Here is a 17,150-nt window from a genome sequence, read left to right as displayed (position 1 = left end):
GCCAGGAGCGACCTGCAAACAATTAGCAGCAAGGCCTTGGTCAGGGAAAGGTCTGTGGCTGAAGCCTCTAGTCAGGGCTAAATCTGACTATATGAGCCCCAGGCCTCAGTCAGGGCAGGCAGTAAAGGGTCTATGGCTCAGGGCTGTCCCCAGGCCATGCAGCAGAACCCAAAATTTAGTAGCCCTAAACCCTTAGTCTGGGCAGGAGAGAGGTGCGTATTTCCAGTTCTCGCCTGTAGTGAGAGACCCCACAGAGACATGGTAACACACAGAAACTTGTTGGGGAACATTTTAACTTGCCCAGACACTAACTAATGGATCGAAAAGTGGCTATTCGCTTACAGAGTAATTTCAGGAACCAGCTAGAGAGAGCGAGAGTCTGCGGAACTGGTCTTCATTTGCAAATTTGACACATTTACACAAGGACTGAACAAAGATCTGTCTTGGATCAGCCATTATATACAACACCCAGATGACATCAAAAGCTAGTAGGATCATTTAGCATAGACACTTTAATCAAAGGCTGCATCTAGACTGGCATGATTTTCCGGAAATACTTTTAATGGAAACGTTTTTCCATTAAAAGTATTTCCACAAAAGAGCGTCAAGATTGGAAGTGCCTTTGTGCAAAAGATTTGCTTTTGCGCAAAAGCATCTGTGCCCAGTATAGATGCGGTTTTGCACAAGAAAGCTCCAGCGGCCATTTTCTCCATCGGGGCATTCTTATGCAAAAAAGTCCTGTCCCTGTCTACACTGGCCATCTTGTGCAAGAACACTTGCACAAGGGGGCTTTTTCCTGAGCGGGAACGTCAGAGTTCTTGTGCAAGAACACTGACAATCTTACATTAGATCGTCAGTTTTCTTGCACAAATTCTTGCGGCCAGTTTAGACATCTGGCAAGTTTTTGCACAAAAGCCAGTCTAGAAGCTCCCAATGGGTTTTTCCCTTCCGACTCTCCACTCTTTTTCTGCTTTTTATTTGAAGCTCTGTTCCTCTTGTCCCATATTTGTTGTCTGAAGAAGTGGGTTCTGCCCATAAAAACTCATGATACTATCTAGATATATTTTTGGTTAGTCTCTAAGGTTATGTCTACACTGCAAATTTGTTTCAAAATAACAACCGTTATTTCGAAAGAACTTTACTAGCGTCTACACAGCCAAAGCGCTATTTCGAAATTAATTTGAAATAGCAGAGCACTTATTTTGAATTTGATAAAGTTCATTCCATGAGGAATAATGCCAAATTCGAAATAGCTATTTTGAAATTAGCACTGTGTAGACACTTATATTGAAATAGGGGGTCTCTAGCCTCAACCAAGAACACTTCTCCCCCTTCCCTTCTCCCCAGAGCCCTTAAAGAGGTAGACTCCAGCCACAGTGCCTGTGCCAGCTCCAAACCTGCCAGCTCAGAGCCAGCAGTCACTGCCCTTACCCCTGACTCAGTGGCCCCAAAATATGAGCCAGCAAGCCACTGGCAGCCAGCCCTCCACTGCTCCCCAGGAACAGTCTGCCAGTTCCCAGGAGCCAGCCAGGGCCAGGAGAAGGCGGGCACCTTCCTGGTGCAGGGTGGAGATCATAGACGTTATTCAGGTTTGGGGGGGATGCCCCTGACATCTATGATCTATGCACTAGATGGAGGAACACAGCTGCCTATGGCAGGATAGCTGCCAGCCTGGCCACCAAAGGCCACATGCAAACCCAGGAGCAGGTTTGCATAACAATCAAGTTGGTCCAAAGATACCCCCAAGTCTGAGTCCTGAGCTTCCCCCCCTTCTTCCCTTTGCTTCCCCCTTCCCACTCCCTCCCCCCAGGTTTCCCCCTCCTCTCTCCCACCCTCTCTTCTCCCTTCTCCCATCTTCTTTCCCCAGTCTCACCAGAGTTTCCTCCCCCCCCAGTTTTGTTAGAGAGTTTGTGTTCATGAAAATATATGTATTTTATTTGACATCAGGAAGTGGGGTTAGGGAGGGGTAAGTGAGAGGAATGAGGCACAACCCCCAGTGGGGAAGACCAGGGAGGCTCTTAGTGCTCCTCAGGGTGGAAGTTCTCCCACAGGGCCTCCTGGATTCTGACAGCCCCCCAATGGACCTTCCAGATGGCAGCCTGCAGAACGTGCAGCCAGGCTCGCAACAACGTGTCCATGAGAAGCACCAGAGTGCCCAGGGGCAGCTCTGGCTCCATGGTGCAGAGTGCTGTGGTGTCCCGAGTGAGGGCAACCAGAACACGCAGAGACAAAATGCATTGGTGTCTCTCATTGAGGTAGGCAAGCAAGCAGGGAAAGCTGAGAACCGTCTGTCCAGGGGGGTCCCTTTAAGCACAGGCCTCAGATAGCCTCAGACAGCAGCCACACAAAGTAACTCCTGACCTGATGCCCTGCCAGACCTGGTTCCAACCGGCCTTACATGCGATTCAGCGTCCACTCAGTGTGGACGCGCTATTTTGAAATAGTCCAAATAGGGGAGCTGTGTTCACTTAACTTGATGGGAGAACCACTACTGTAGATTTATGTCGTGCCTACACAGAATGTGTAGACTAACACTCAATAGGATCTTTCAGAAAAGTATCTAGTCCAAATCTGTGGACATGCAGAGCCAGAGAATCCAGCACTTTTCTTTGCAGCCCTCTAGAATCGGGGTAGGGAAGGTCGTAGTACTGGGGGTAGGGAGTACACAAATGTCCATAACCCTGAGATTGGGAAACAGCTCCAGAGAGGCCTACCCACCATGCAACATCCTCTTATGTCCTTACCTTATCAGGTCCTGGCATACCAAGACCCCAAAGATGACCTTGGACTGACATCCCTACTGATAGGGACACTGAGGAAAAACAGTGACTACAACATTTTAAGATTGAGCAAGGAGTTGAAAGACACAATGTGTATCGAATAAATGAAACTGTCCTTGCAGAAATTCTTCAATTGTGTGATAGTTTCTTGCTAATGGTAAACCTTATGAAAAAAAATTGGTACTGATGGTAAACCTATGCAAAGGTGTAACATGCATGACTTTGGGAATTTTGGACACGTTAGGCATAATCACCAGGAAGATGTATGGGGGAGACTAATTCTCAACTAACACCTGTCTAATGGCGCCGAGTTTGTCACAGTGGAGAAACCATAACAAACATGCACTACTTGTGCAGAAGGGGAAACTGAGGAAACAATTTTTAACACTGCTGTATAGATACAAAGAGAGTTATTCTAGCAACCTAGAGAAGGCACACTTCCTGCCTTTTGAGATCTCTAGGCAGAGCTAAAAAGTGTTGCAAGGTATGCAGAGTTCTGCAAGAAAACATGTGGGTAACACTACACTATGCAACACCTGCGGAGTTAAAACATAAGACTACGTTTAGACTGGCATGATTTTCCGCAAATGCTTTTAACAGAAAAGTTTTTCTGTTAAAAGCATTTGTGGAAAAGAGTGTCTAGATTGGCACGGATGCTTTTCCGCAAAAGCACATTTTGCAGAAAAGCGTCTGTGCCAATCTAGACGCGGTTTTGCACAATACAGCCCTAATCGCCATTTTCACCATCGGGGCTTTTTTGCGCAAAACAGTTTTCAGCTGTCTACACTGGCCCTCTTGCGCAAAAGCATTTCTGGAAAAGGGCTTTTGCCCGAACGGGAACATCAAAGCATTTGCGCAAGAAGCACTGATTTTGGACAGTAGAACGTCAGTGCTTTTGTGCAAAATCAAGCGGCCAGTGTAGACAGCTGGCAAGTTTTTGCGCAAAAACAGTTGCTTTTGCGGAAAAACTTGCCAGTCTAGACGCAGCCAAAGAGTGCTTTAATGAAAGGAGCCGCACAGTATGATGACAGTTACTAATAACAATTATTAATCTCTGATCCATTAGTGAGAGCCCTACGTGCCTGCAGAACATGTTCCGATCTCCCCTCAATTATTTTTCTCCAGATCTGTCTCGTATCTACCCCTCCATCCTGGGTATTTACAGGATTTCAGAACCTTGGGGATCTAGTCATTATCCCTAGTTTTCTGATTACTAAACTCTATTTTTTAAACGTACACAAATACACAGAGCTGCTATTTCCTCTCTGAGTCAATGAAGAGCCCAAGAGTCCTCATCTCCCTGAGGGAAAGTTCCTTAATTAGTGTTAAATTCTAACTCTGATCATTATCACAGAAGCGCAGCCATGCAATCAGAGACCTGGCCTAGAGCGTCTCTGGTCTCTGGACTGTTTCCATCAGGAAGCAGCTTCTCCCCTAGAGATGGAGTGAACCCCACTGAGCTGCATTATAAATGGTCCACACGTCTGTTTCAGCGCTTGGCATGCGATATCGCTGCTGATTCTGGAATGTGAGCGATGTGTGATGCGCGTCCCAGGGAAGGCACGTCCATCTCCAGATTCACAGGTACTCATCTCGTGCTGAGGAGCTCACCTGCTCAACTAACCCAGTGCAACAGGGGCATGGCACAATGTAAGTCTGTTTCCCTTTCTGCTCTGCACAGCAATTAAACATCCCAGGGACCCTGGCACATATGATGACACTCGTTTCTGGATCCTGTCCATTTCCTGTATCGCCCTTATGTACATTGGGGACCAAACCTGGACACGATGCTCCAGCTGAAACTGAACCAGTGCCTAGAGCAAACTTTCCCTCCCGTGACTTGCATTTTTTTTGCAATAGCAAAAAATCAACACACCTAAGAGCTGTGAAAAAAACCCAGCAAGCAAATGGTCTGGTAGCTCTTTATAGACTAACAAAACATGTAGATGGGATCATGAGCTTTTGTGGGCACAGCCCACTTCTTCAGATGAGCGGAGTTATGACTAGGAGATAAGAAAACTCGAAATAAATAGGAGAAGGGAAGGGGGAAAGAGAAAGATGCTTTGTCCCCCATCCCACTACCTCTATACATAAAGGCTGTGTCTAGACTGGCCAGTTTTTCTGGAAAATCAGCCGCTTTTCTGGAAAAACTTGCCAGCTGTCTACACTGGCCGCTTGAATTTCCGCAAAAGCACTGACGATCTCATGTAAGATTGTCAGTGCTCTTGCAGAAATACTATGCTGCTTCCGTTCGGGCAAAAGTCCTTTTGCGCAAAAGGGCCAATGTAGACAGCTCAGATTTGTTTTCCGCAAAAAAGCCCCGATTGCGAAAATGGCGATCAGGGCTTTTTTGCGGAAAAGCGTGTCTAGATTGGCATGGACGCTTTTCTGTAAAAAGTGCTTTTGCAGAAAAGCATCGGTGCCAATCTAGATGCTCTGTTCTGAAAATGCTTTTAACAGAAAACTTTTCCGTTAAAAGCGTTTCCAGACAATCATGCCAGTCTAGACGTAGCCAAAATATCAGGAGAAAGGGTGCTAAACCTGAGTAGATAAAGATCAAAGTCAGTGGATAGACTGGTAAGGCAGGAAGGATACCATTCAGAGAGCAGTTAGCACCTTCAGTGATAAAGGGTCCACCACCCCGTATCTTGATTAAGTCCATTAGTAATTGAATTGAGTTTGCATATGTATTGTAATTCCAAGCTTTCCCTGTGGATTTGGCTTGAAGAACTGGCCTGAGACAAGACCGCCACCTTCAGACCTGTGAGACTATGGTTAGGTAAACAGAAATGTTCTGCCACTGGCTTCTGAGTATTTTCTTTACGTATATCCGATTTGTGTCCATTGATGCTTTCCTGTAGAGAACGTCCAGTTTGACCAATATGTATAGTAGAGGGGTGCTGTTGGCACGCTGGTGTAGCCAACATGAGACAGAGGAATTCTTCCACCGACCCTACCTCCACCTCTTTTTGGGGTGGATTACCTGTGCTGATAGAAGAGCCATTGTTGTTAGTTTAAGTAGTGTCTACACTGAAGCACAAGGATAGCAGTGCTGTAGATTGTAAGTGTAGACAAGCCCTTGTGTATATCTTCCAGAAAACGCATCCAGTCTGGATCTGCAGATATGAGTAGCTGGAGAATCTTGTTCTGCCTTTTGCTTGTAGATTACAGGGTTTGTTATTACCTATGGCTGTGTCTACATTGGCCCCTATTCCGTAATAGGGATGCAAATGTAGCACTTTGGAATAGGCAAATCCGCGGGGGATTTAAATATCCCCCGCGGCATTTGCATTAACATGGCTGCCGCTTTTTTCCGGCTTGTAGATAAGCCGGAGAAAAGCGCCAGTCTGGACGCGATCCTCCGGAAAATAGGCTCTTTTCCAGAGGATCTCTTATTCCTACTTGAAAGAGCTTATTTTCTGGAGGATCGTGTCCAGACTGGCGCTTTTCTCCGGCTTATCTACAAGCCGGAAAAAAGCGGCAGCCATGTTAATGCAAATGCCGCGGGGGATATTTGAATCCCTTGCGGATTTGCCTATTCCAAAGTGCTACATTTGCATCCCTATTACGGAATAGGGGCCAATGTAGACACAGCCTATGGTTTTTGATAAGATAAATAGACGAAAGTCTTTAATCTCCGAGGCTATGTCTAGACTGCAGAGTTAAATTGGAAAAAGATACGCAATTTGTGGTATGCAAATTGCATATATTTTTCTGGTTTACTTTTGAAAAAGGCTTTCCCAAAATTTGGCGTGTCTGCCCAGCGCCAAATTTTGGGGGGAAAAAAGTGCTTTTAAATTAATGGAGATTGTCTATCTCCTAGAACTGGAAGGGACCTTGAAAGGTCATTGAGTCCAATCCCCTGCCTTCACAGCAGGACCAAGCACCATCCTTAATGAATTTTTGCCCCAAATGGCCACGACAAGGATTGAACTCACAACCCTGGGTTTAAGCAGGCCAATGCTCACACCACTGAGCTATCCCTCTCCCTGCTTGTGTGATACATCCCCTATGCCTCATAGAAAGAGGTTTACAGGGATGGTGAACGAGAGCATCCCCTTTTTTAATGTTTTTTGAAAAGTGGACATGTTCCTTGGATGCAGCATTGCTTCATGGGGATACCTCCAGTATCCCAGAAAAGCCATGGACTCTAGACAAAGCCTTTCTGTCCCACACTTTCGCCAGCTTCAAATATTTTTGTGGTTCTTTTGTGCACCATCTCCAATTTTTCAACATCCTTTCCAAAATGCGGACCTTATGACAGCACTAGTTGCTTTCACCGACATCATGTGCTGCAGTCAAATCCTTCCCCTTCTCCAAGACACCTGTTTATACATTGGCCCATTTGTCCACAGCAAAGCACTGGGAATTCCACATTGACCCCCAAATACTTTTCAGTGTCCCTGATTTCCAATATACAGTGCATTAGTGTGACGGATCCCCTCATGCTTTATGAAATAGACGTATGGACATGAATATACATAACTCAAAGGTGCTTTGAGCAAATTATTTCATGTAACCACCAATCTGCATGTCACGATCCACTGGATCTGTTTCTCTTACTTTGATGTGTGTATCATTTGTGTGTGTAAAATTAGACATATGGGCTATGTCCACACTGGCATGATTTTCCGGAAATGCTTTTAACGGAAAAGTTTTCCGTTGAAAGCATTTTCGGAACAGAGCGTCTAGATTGGCACGGACGCTTTTCCGCAAAATCTAGATGTGCTTTTACGCAAAAATCCTCAATTGCCATTTTTGCGAGAGGGGCTTTTTTGCGGAAAACAAATCTGGGCTGTCTACACTGGCCTTTTTGCGCAAAACTTTTGCACAAAAGGGACTTTTGCCCGAACGGGAGCAGCATAGTATTTCCACAAAAAGTACTGATTTCTTACAGTAGGAATTCAGAGTTTTTGCAGAAATTCAAGCGGCCAGTGTAGACAGCTGGCAAGTTTTTCCGGAAAAGCGGCTTATTTTCCAGAAAAACTGGCCAGTCTACACACAGCCATGGAGTGGGGAATACTTTGTGGATTTAATTGTGTGAATGAGAGACATGGAGGATGTTATCCTCAAAGTCTTTATGAGCAACTTTTAAACAGTCTCTTTTATCCCTAAGGCTAATGGTGGTTGGTACATAGGGGCCTCTATTCCTTAACAAAGAATAGGAAAGCAGGGGCCTTGGTCTTTTGGCCGGGCTGCACCTGAAGGAAGGAGCCGAAGACCCCAGGGTGGGGAGACAGCCTGGTTTGCAGGGGCAGCTGGAAAAGAGTTTGAAAAGAGGTTTTAGGGTGAGTTTGAAGAGTTTGTGCTGAGGTTTCAGTGTAGAATTAGCCAAACGTTTTTGTTTCTTTTGCTTTGTAACCTATTTTGCTCGGCCTGTTTTCACTTATCACCACTTCAATCCTACTGCTTGCACTTAACACAATCACTTTTATTTTCTATCAAGCCCAGTGTAAATAATAGTTACCTGGCGGGAGGGGAGGCACCCAGTGTGCACATCCCCCTTCCATTGTTAAAGGGGGCTCACCCAGGTCATTTATTGGGGGTTTTGATCCCATCTGGGGAGGGGTATCCCAAGGAGCTGGGCCCTACACTGCACTCTCCTTGGACCTGAGGTGGTTCAGTGTCTGTGCTGCTTCTCGGTGGGGGCAGGGACCTCAGCTCGGGGCCTTGGCTGGGGGAGACCAGGGAGCTGGCCCAGCAGCACTGGGCAATTAGGGTTCCCAGAGAGCAAGAACGCAAATGGGAGTGCCTGTGGCAGCACCCCAGGAGGCACCCCCAAGGGGACTTCTGTGACCACCCCGCTCACATCTAGGCCGTGGTTCGGGCCCCAAGAGGATAATTTGGGATTTGACAGTGTTAACATATTTTGTTTCTTTGCAGCCAGCTCACCAAACACTGGAGATCAGTTGGTACGTCTGCTCTGGCTGCTCAGTTACCCCTCTACCAGTCCTTGGATCATCCGCACATTTTATCTGCAGTGCTTTTCTATTGCCTTCCAGATCATCCATGAAAATATTGAGTAGAGTTGAGCCTTCAACAGATCCCTGCAGGACTCCTCTAGGAACATCCCAATTCATTGGCAATGGTCCAATGAGAACTGCATCCTGAGATTTGTAAGTACGCCAGTCCTTTTACCGTGTGCTCTACTGAGATCATATAATGTTCATATTCTTTTCCCATACTACATAAGAACATAAGAACGGCCGTACTGGGTCAGACCAAAGGTCCATCTAGCCCAGTGGCCAGCACCAGGTGCCCCAGAGAGGATGGACCGAAGACAATGATCAAGCGATTTGTCTCCTGCCATCCCTCTCCAGCCTCTGACAAGCAAAGGCCAAGGACACCATTTTATCCCCGGGCTAATAGCCTTTTATGGACCTAACCTCTATGAAATTATCTAGCTTCTCTTTAAACTCTATTATAGTCCTAGCCTTCACAGCCTCCTCTGGCAAGGAGTTCCACAGGTTGACTACACGCTGTGTGAAGAAGAACTTTCTTTTATTAGTTTTAAACCTGCTACCCATTCATTTCATTTGGTGTCCTCTAGTTCTTCTATTTAGGGAACTAATAAATAACTTTTCTTTATTGGCCCTCTCCACATCACTCATGATTTTATAGACCTGTATCATATCCCCCCTCAGTCTCCTCTTTTCTAAACTGAAAAGTCCGAGTCTCTTTAACCTCTCCTCATATGGGACCCGTTCCAAACCCCTAATCATTTTAGTTGCCCTTTTCTGAACCCTTTCCTAGGCCAAAATATGTTTTTTGAGGTGAGGAGACCACATCTGTACACAGTATTCAAGATGTGGGTGTACCATAGTTTTATACAGGGGCATAAAACTACTCTGTCAAATTCCTCAGAGAAATCCAACTTGGTTGCCTCATTGTGGTTTCCTTGAACCGCCAAATGTGTACTCTTACTGAAGGATGAAAGCAGGGATTGTTGACAATTCTGCTTTTTCATGAACCATGTTGTTGATTGGCATAATTATAGTCCTAGAATTTCTTTTTTACTTAATCTCGTTCCTGTCTTTCCATTGTGTCCTAATCGTGTCAAATTTTAAAGCTTCCCCTTTATTTTTAAAAGTTTACTTTTAACACAAAACTAGCCCATGTCTGCCATTTTCCTTTGTTTTGCCTCTGCTGCTACCTGATTGTGTACTTGTGATTCCGAACGAGATGCGCGATTGATCAGTAAATTCACAACTTTTATGTTTGTAACTGTAAGGTTCTACGGTAGCTTTAACAAGCTCTGCCAAGCATGGGATTTTCTCTAATGTTTTTAACCTATTCAATTTGCAGAACTTCCCATTTCTGTTGTTTGCTATTTATAGTCTCTTTTTGCATTTATCATAAATGGATTTCAAGAAGACAGACTTTAGGAAACTCAGAGAGTTGGTAGGCAAGACCCCATGGGAAGCAAAACCAATGGACAAAACTGTTTTCTTGAAAGTCTGTCTTCTTGAATTCCTCAAAAATGAGGAGTAACGTTAATTCAAACCAATGGGGTTTGGTTCGAACTAACACATCCCAGTGCGCACTTCCTGGTTCGAATCAGCTGTAATTCGAACTAGCACACCAGCGATATCATGCTAATAAAGTGCGGGATATTTAAATCCCCGCTTCATTGACTATTTCAAATGCCTGCATTTGTATCCCTGGTTCGAACTAGGGTGCAAGTGTAGACATACCCTCTGTAAGTGATCTCAGTCACTACACGGAAAAGTAGACCTCACCCAGAAGGTGTGTGGGATATACTTTTTCTCGCCATTAATCCACTGGATTTATTTGATGAGCACTCCAGGCCCCTTCGAATGCAAATATTCTATGATTCTAAAATATTTTCCCCTTCCTCAGCTATTACATTCAGTTTGCCATTCAGCTGGGCTTTTAGCTGCAGTTGTGCTTTTCATCACCTGTGGAATTGTTGCTTATTTCCTGTGAAATAAACTCATAAATAACTGACATTTGTCATTTCCAGTTTTCTTTCTAACCTATTCCTCCCCATCAGTTTTGCTGATAATTTTCCTCAGTGCAGAGAATACATTATGTTGAAGAACTAAGTGGCTACGTCTACACTGGCATGATTTTCCGGAAATGCTTTTAACGGAAAAGTTTTCCGTTAAAATCATTTTCGGAAAAATTGCGTCTAGATTGACAGGACACTTTTCCGCAAAAGCACATTTTGCGGAAAAGCACCCGTGGCCAATCTAGACTCAGTTTTCCGCCAAAAAGCCCTGATCGCCATTTTCACGATCGGGGCTTTTTTGCGGAAAACAGTACTGTGCCGTTTACACTGGCCCTCTAGCGCAAATCATTTGCGCAAGAGGGCTTTTGCCCAAATGGGAGCAGCACAGTATTTCTGCAAGAACACTGACGATCTTACATGAGATCGCCAGTGCTTTTCCGGAAATTCAAGTGGCCAGTGTAGACAGCTGGCAAAAGCGACGAGGAGTCCTGTGGCACCTTATAGACTAACTGAAGTGTAGGAGCATAAGCTTTCGTGGGCAAAGACCCACTTCGTCAGATGCGGGCAAAGACCCACTTCGTCTGATCCTGGCCTGCATATTTATTCCTGCCTCTGGAAATTTCCACTACATGCATCTGACGAAGTGGGTCTTTGCCCATGAAAGCTTATGCTCCTACACTTCAGTTAGTCTATAAGGTGCCACAGGACTCCTCGTCGCTTTTGCAGATTCAGACTAACATGGCTACCCCTCTGATACTTGACAGCTGGCAAGTTTTTCCGCAAAATCAGTTGATTTTGCGGAAAAACTGGCCAGTCTAGACACAGCGAGTGTGTATAGGTAATACCAGTTGGGAATTCTTCTCTGTTGGTTTATTTGAATGTAATCGATCCCATGTGTTTATTTTCCTCACCTCTCTCATATGCCTCCCTGTTTGCCTCTTTCTTAAAGAGTCCCAGATTTTTCAGTCTGCATCTGGCTGTCTCCCTGCTTGTCATAGCGTATCTACAATATTCTTCATAGAGACTGGATGGTCAAAACTGAACTTATGTCCAGAGCAAGTTCTTCTGTATCCCATTCCTTGGAAAATCAGTCTTGGTCTTTGATTTGGCCACTCCTGAAGATGACAGATAACTGGTATCACAATCATATGTCCTGGTTGTGTCTAGAAAGTCCACCATATGACACGCAAGAGTTATTGCTGCATAGATCATCTGAAATAGGCTACTGGCATTAGTAGAGTCAGTTGTTCACAATTAGTCTCTATGAATAATGAAAAAAGTCATGTTTTCAATATGTGGTAGGTGACCAATCTCTGCCTCCCCTGAGAACAGTCGGCAGTGTTTTATTGAATATCTCATCTTAACGTGGTCTCTCCAACCAGGTATTTGCACTGTGACCATCACCGTAGCCCTATACACATACAGGAAGTCGGGGAAAGGACGGCACATGCAGGAGACACCGTTCTGCCTCAGAGTTGGACACCTTCTCACCTACTCCATGTCAGCTTCCTACACTGCCAACTTCACCAACCCTTCCGCCTTCATTCTACTTGGAATTCCTGGCCTGGAGGGAGCCCACGTCTGGATCTCCATCCCCTTCTGTACCATGTACGCTATAGCTGTCTTGGGAAACTCTGCCATTCTATTCATTGTGAAGAGGGAGCCGAGCCTCCATGGGCCCATGTATTATTTCCTCAGCATGCTGGCCTTCATTGACCTGGCCCTGTCCACGTGCACCCTGCCCAAAACACTGAGCATCTTCTGGTTCAATTCCAGGGAGATCGATTTCAATGCCTGCCTCACCCAAATGTATTTCCTTCGCTGCTCCTCCATGATGGAGTCTGGGATTTTGGTAGCCATGGCTTTTGATCGCTATGTGGCCATCTGTGATCCCCTGAGACACTGCACCATCCTGACAAACTCTGTGGTGGCCAAGATTGGTCTGGCCGTGGTACTGCGCGGTGGCGTGCTTGTGCTGCCTTTTCCATTACTGGCAAGGAATTTGCCATATTGCAGAACCAACATCATCCCCCACTCGTCCTGCGAGCACATGGCCGTGGTGAAGCTGGCCTGTGCTGACACCCGCATCAATAGTTACTACGGTCTCTTTGTGGCATCCTTTTTGCCTGGTCTGGATGTGATTTTTATCACTGTGTCCTATACCCAGATCCTCAGAGCCATCTTCAGCCTCCCCACCAAGGACGCCCGGCTGAAAACTTTTAACACCTGCATCTCCCACCTCTGTGCCATCTTAGTCTTTTACATCACAATTATCTTTTCCTCCCTCACGTACCGTTTTGGCCACAATATTGCCCTATGGGTCCACGTCCTCATATCCAATTTGTACTCGCTGGTGCCCCCCATGCTAAACCCCATCATCTATGGGGTGAGGACCAAACAGTTGCAGAACAGTCTGTTCCAGCTTGTTACTCATAAAGGGACCTAAACTTTTCTCCTGGTGCTCTGGCTCTCATAGTGACCTCCATGCACACACTGTAGGACCTTCTTCCCTGACCCATTGCCTGAAGAGCCAAGGAGACCTTACATAATTTCCTGGCCTTCCTAGGCTGGGTCAGGGTGACAAACGGTGGACTCATGCAAATCATGAATGCATAATATTGCCACCTTTTTAAAAGCTTATAACTGGAACTCCAAGATTCCACACCTGCCCTGCCTCTCCCCAAAGACTGTATCCTTGTTGTTCTCTCCTTTCCTTTCATCTCCACCAATCCCTGGATCCTCTCCACCTCCCCCAGCAGGTATGGTGACCCCATTTCAGAGTGTGGCTGGGGGGGGGGTCTACTGTAACTGTGATTAGAAGGGCTCTGTGTCTAATTCCTCTGTGAAAATAAAGTCATACTAAACCCACTCGCCTCTATTACTAACATATTCTAACGTCTCATGGTCTGATGGATGGGAGGGGTACTACCCCTTTCTAAACACCCCAGTATTCAGTAGCTACATTGCCAGTGATGAGTTGAACCCAGAATGGTGGGTACCCAGGAAGAGTTGGCAGGGAGACAGGCGAGCCAATGGGAAGAAAGTGAGCGATTTGAATGGAAAACAGTGATGTGCCTGCTGCAGTTCTGTGTGTGGTTTTAGAAAGAAAAGCTGGGAAAAGATGGAATGAATCTTGTGAGCCAGACACGAAGGGTACGTCTAGACTATAGGCTTTTGTCGACAGAGGCTTTGTCGACAGATAGGGTACGTCTACACTACATACCTCTGTCGGCAGAGGCATGTAGATTTGTTTGTTCAGCAAAGGTAAATGAAGCTGCGATTTAAATGATCGCGGCTTCATTTACATTTACATGGCTGCGGCGCTGAGCTGACAAACAGCTGATCAGCTGTTTGTCGGCTCGCCGCTAGTCTGGACGTTTCCCCTGTCGACATCAAAGCCCTTTGTTGGCAGCCCTGGTAAACCTCATTCCACGAGGAATAACGGGGCTGCCGACAAAGGGCTTTGATGTCGACAGGGGGAACGTCCAGACTAGCACGCGAGCCGACAAACAGCTGATCAGCTGTTTGTCGGCTCAGCGTGGCAGCCATGTAAATGTAAATGAAGCCGCGATCATTTAAATCGTGGCTTCATTTGCCTTTGCTGATCTGTCTAATCTACATGCCTCTGCCGACAGAGGCATGTAGTCTAGACACAGCCATACTGTTGACAAAGCTTCTGGCAACAAACAGCATCTAGACTACAGCCAGTTCTGTCGACAAAGCAAGCCGCTTTGTCGACGTGAGACTGTAGACACAAAGGACAGTGTAGACGCAATAACGCCTTCTGTCGACAGCACTCTGTCAACAAAAGGCGTTATTCCTCGTAGAATGAGGTTTACCACCGTCAACAAAACTGCCGAGTTCTGTTGACGTTATGTCGACAGAACTCGGCGGTAGTGTAGATGCAGATATTGTTTTGTCGACAAAAGTCCACTTTTGTCGACAAAACCCTGTAGTCTAGACATACCCGAAATGTCCAGCACTATTCATGTCTACAAAGTACGGACCCTGGAAACAAGAAAGGTGAGTGGATAAGAAATGCGTCGTTAGATGCAAGCAGATTATTTATTTATTTATTTCCGGTTTGTGAACTCTGGGCTGTGATGATGTGCCTCTGCAGCTGAATCCCAGGGAAGCAATTCTCTGTGTTTTAAAAAGATCATAAGAACGGCCATACTGGGTCAGACCAAAGGTCCAACTGTCTGCCGACAGTAACCAATGCCAGGTGCCCTGGAGGGCATGAACCCAACAGGTAATGATCAAGCGATCTCTCTCCTGCCATCCATCTCCACCCTCTGACAAACACCATTCCTTACCCATCCTGGCTAATAGTCATGAATGGACTTAACCTCCATGAATGTATCTAGTTCTCTTTTAAACCCTGTTATAGTCCTAGCCTTCACAACCTCCTCAGGCAAGGAGTTCCACAGGTTGACTTTTCTTTTCTTTTGTTGCGCTGTAACACCTGGCAATCAAATATGCCTCACCAAATATATTTTCTTTGTTTAGTTAATAAAATCACTTTTTTTACAGCTATGATCTGAAGGCTGCGTCCTGCATGACAGGAAGGTCTGTATGCACGTGCCTGAGACTGAGGGTACGTCTACACTGCCACCCTAGTTCAAACTAGGGTGGCTAATGTATGCATTCGAACTTGCAAATGAAGCCCGGGATTTAAATATCCCGGGCTTAATTTGCATGTAAACCTCATTCCACGAGGAATAACGGGGCTGCCAACAAAGGGCTTTGATGTCGACAGGGGGAACGTCCAGACTAGCGCGCTGAGCAGACAAACAGCTAATCAGCTGTCTGTCGGCTCAGCGTGGCAGCCATGCAAATGTAAATGAAGCCGCGATCATTCAAATCGCGGCTTCATTTCCCTTTGCCAAAACAACAAATCTACATGGCTCCGTCGATGGAGCCATGTAGTGTAGATGTACCCCAGCTGTGATCTTACCCGCCTAGGTCCCCATCCACCAGCATGGCCACTGTAGCGGTGGCTGGGAGCCCTGGGGCTCTTTGAATCATCAGGCCCCAGGCAGAAGCCCCTTTGCCCTCCCCCCCAGTTAGCTGTCCCGTGCTGTGGGCAACCCCCAGTGAAGGCGCTGTCATGTCAGTGAGAGGTCATGAAGAGAGCCCCGAACCTGGGACAGCAGCACAATCAAGGGCTTTCCCCGCGGAGTGTGAAGAGAGAGCAGAACCAGCAGCTGCCTCCCTCCCAGATGGCTGAGGGAACGCCAGCATAAGGACGGGCTTTCCCTGCCGCTCTCATTGGCTGGAGTTGCAGCCAATGGGATCAGCAGGAGATTATATTGGGACCCATGAGGGCATGGAGCCAGGTAAGCAGCCCCTTCCAAGCCCAGACCCTGCACCCCAACCCACCTTGTTCCCTCCCAAGACCTTGCACCCCCAGCTTATGCCAGGGCTGGCAAAAGATAACCTGCCAGCCGGATGCGGCCCGCAAGAGCGTCAGCCGACCCCCTGCCTGCCCACCCGGCAATGAGGAAAGCCGGCTTGAGGACCATGCATGTGTGGCTGAACGCTGAGAGCCCTGAGGGAGGGGAGCGTCTCATGCTGCCCCCTTCCCCAGGAGCTCCCATTGGCCAGTTTTGGCCAATTGCAGGACAGGCAGCATGGGAAGTGCCCCTCCTCCCTCGGGCTTACCGCATTCAGTTCAGAGCAGTAAACATGGCTCCTCCTGCAGCTCCCCTGATCAGGTAGAGGGGCTGGGAGCCAGGTAAGGTCCCACAGTCACAGTCTGTGGCACCCCTACCCCTCCCGCCCCCAACCCTCTGCCCCTCCACCCCATGTAATTCAAACGTTCCGCAATCCTGCCACAGTCCCCATACACCTTCCCAGACACTGCATCTCCTCCTATGCCCCACCTCAGGTCACAACTCCCTCCCATTCTCTGCACCCCTGTCCACTGTCCCTGGTCACAGTCCAAATCCCTGAACCCCCTCCTGTACTCCTGCCCCAGGTTATAACTCCCTCCCCTACCCTGAACATAAGAACATAAGAACGGCCAGACTGGGTCAGACCAACGGTCCATCTAGCCCAGTAGCCTGTCTGCTGACAGTGGCCAATACCAGATACCCCAGAGGGAGGGAACACAATAGGTAATCCTCACGTGATCCCTCCTCTGTCATCCATTTCCAGACAAACAGAGGCTAGGGACACCATTCCTACCCATCCTGCCTAATAGCCATTGGTGGACCTAACCTCCATGAATCTATCTAGCTCTTTCTTGAATCCTGTTGAAATCCTATTCTTCATCATATCCTCTGGCAAGGAGTTCCACAGGTTGACTGTGTGCTGAGTGAAGAAAAACTTCCTTTTGTTTGTGTTAAACCTGCTGCCTATTCATTTAATTTGGTGACCCCTAGTTCTTATATTGT

General features: G+C 46.8%; 1 protein-coding gene across 1 annotated transcript; it reads left to right on the top strand.

The window, feature by feature from the left end:
- The first annotated feature begins 12,250 nt into the window (after positions 1-12,250).
- On the top strand, positions 12,251-13,198 carry LOC102458943 (olfactory receptor 52N2-like). Its single transcript, XM_006111292.2, has one exon. The coding sequence runs from the start codon at positions 12,251-12,253 to the stop codon at positions 13,196-13,198; it is 948 nt and encodes a 315-aa protein (XP_006111354.2).
- Positions 13,199-17,150: the final 3,952 nt, after the last annotated feature.

This window comes from Pelodiscus sinensis, chromosome 1 (assembly GCF_049634645.1).
Source record: "Pelodiscus sinensis isolate JC-2024 chromosome 1, ASM4963464v1, whole genome shotgun sequence".
Classification (NCBI taxonomy): domain Eukaryota; kingdom Metazoa; phylum Chordata; order Testudines; family Trionychidae; genus Pelodiscus; species Pelodiscus sinensis.
This window is presented reverse-complemented; position numbering and strand designations above follow the sequence as displayed.

What these genes read in the sequence shown, in the direction of transcription:
- LOC102458943 (XM_006111292.2), top strand. Translation starts at nt 12,251, where the DNA reads ATGTCAGCTTCCTACACTGCCAACTTCACCAACCCTTCCGCCTTCATT.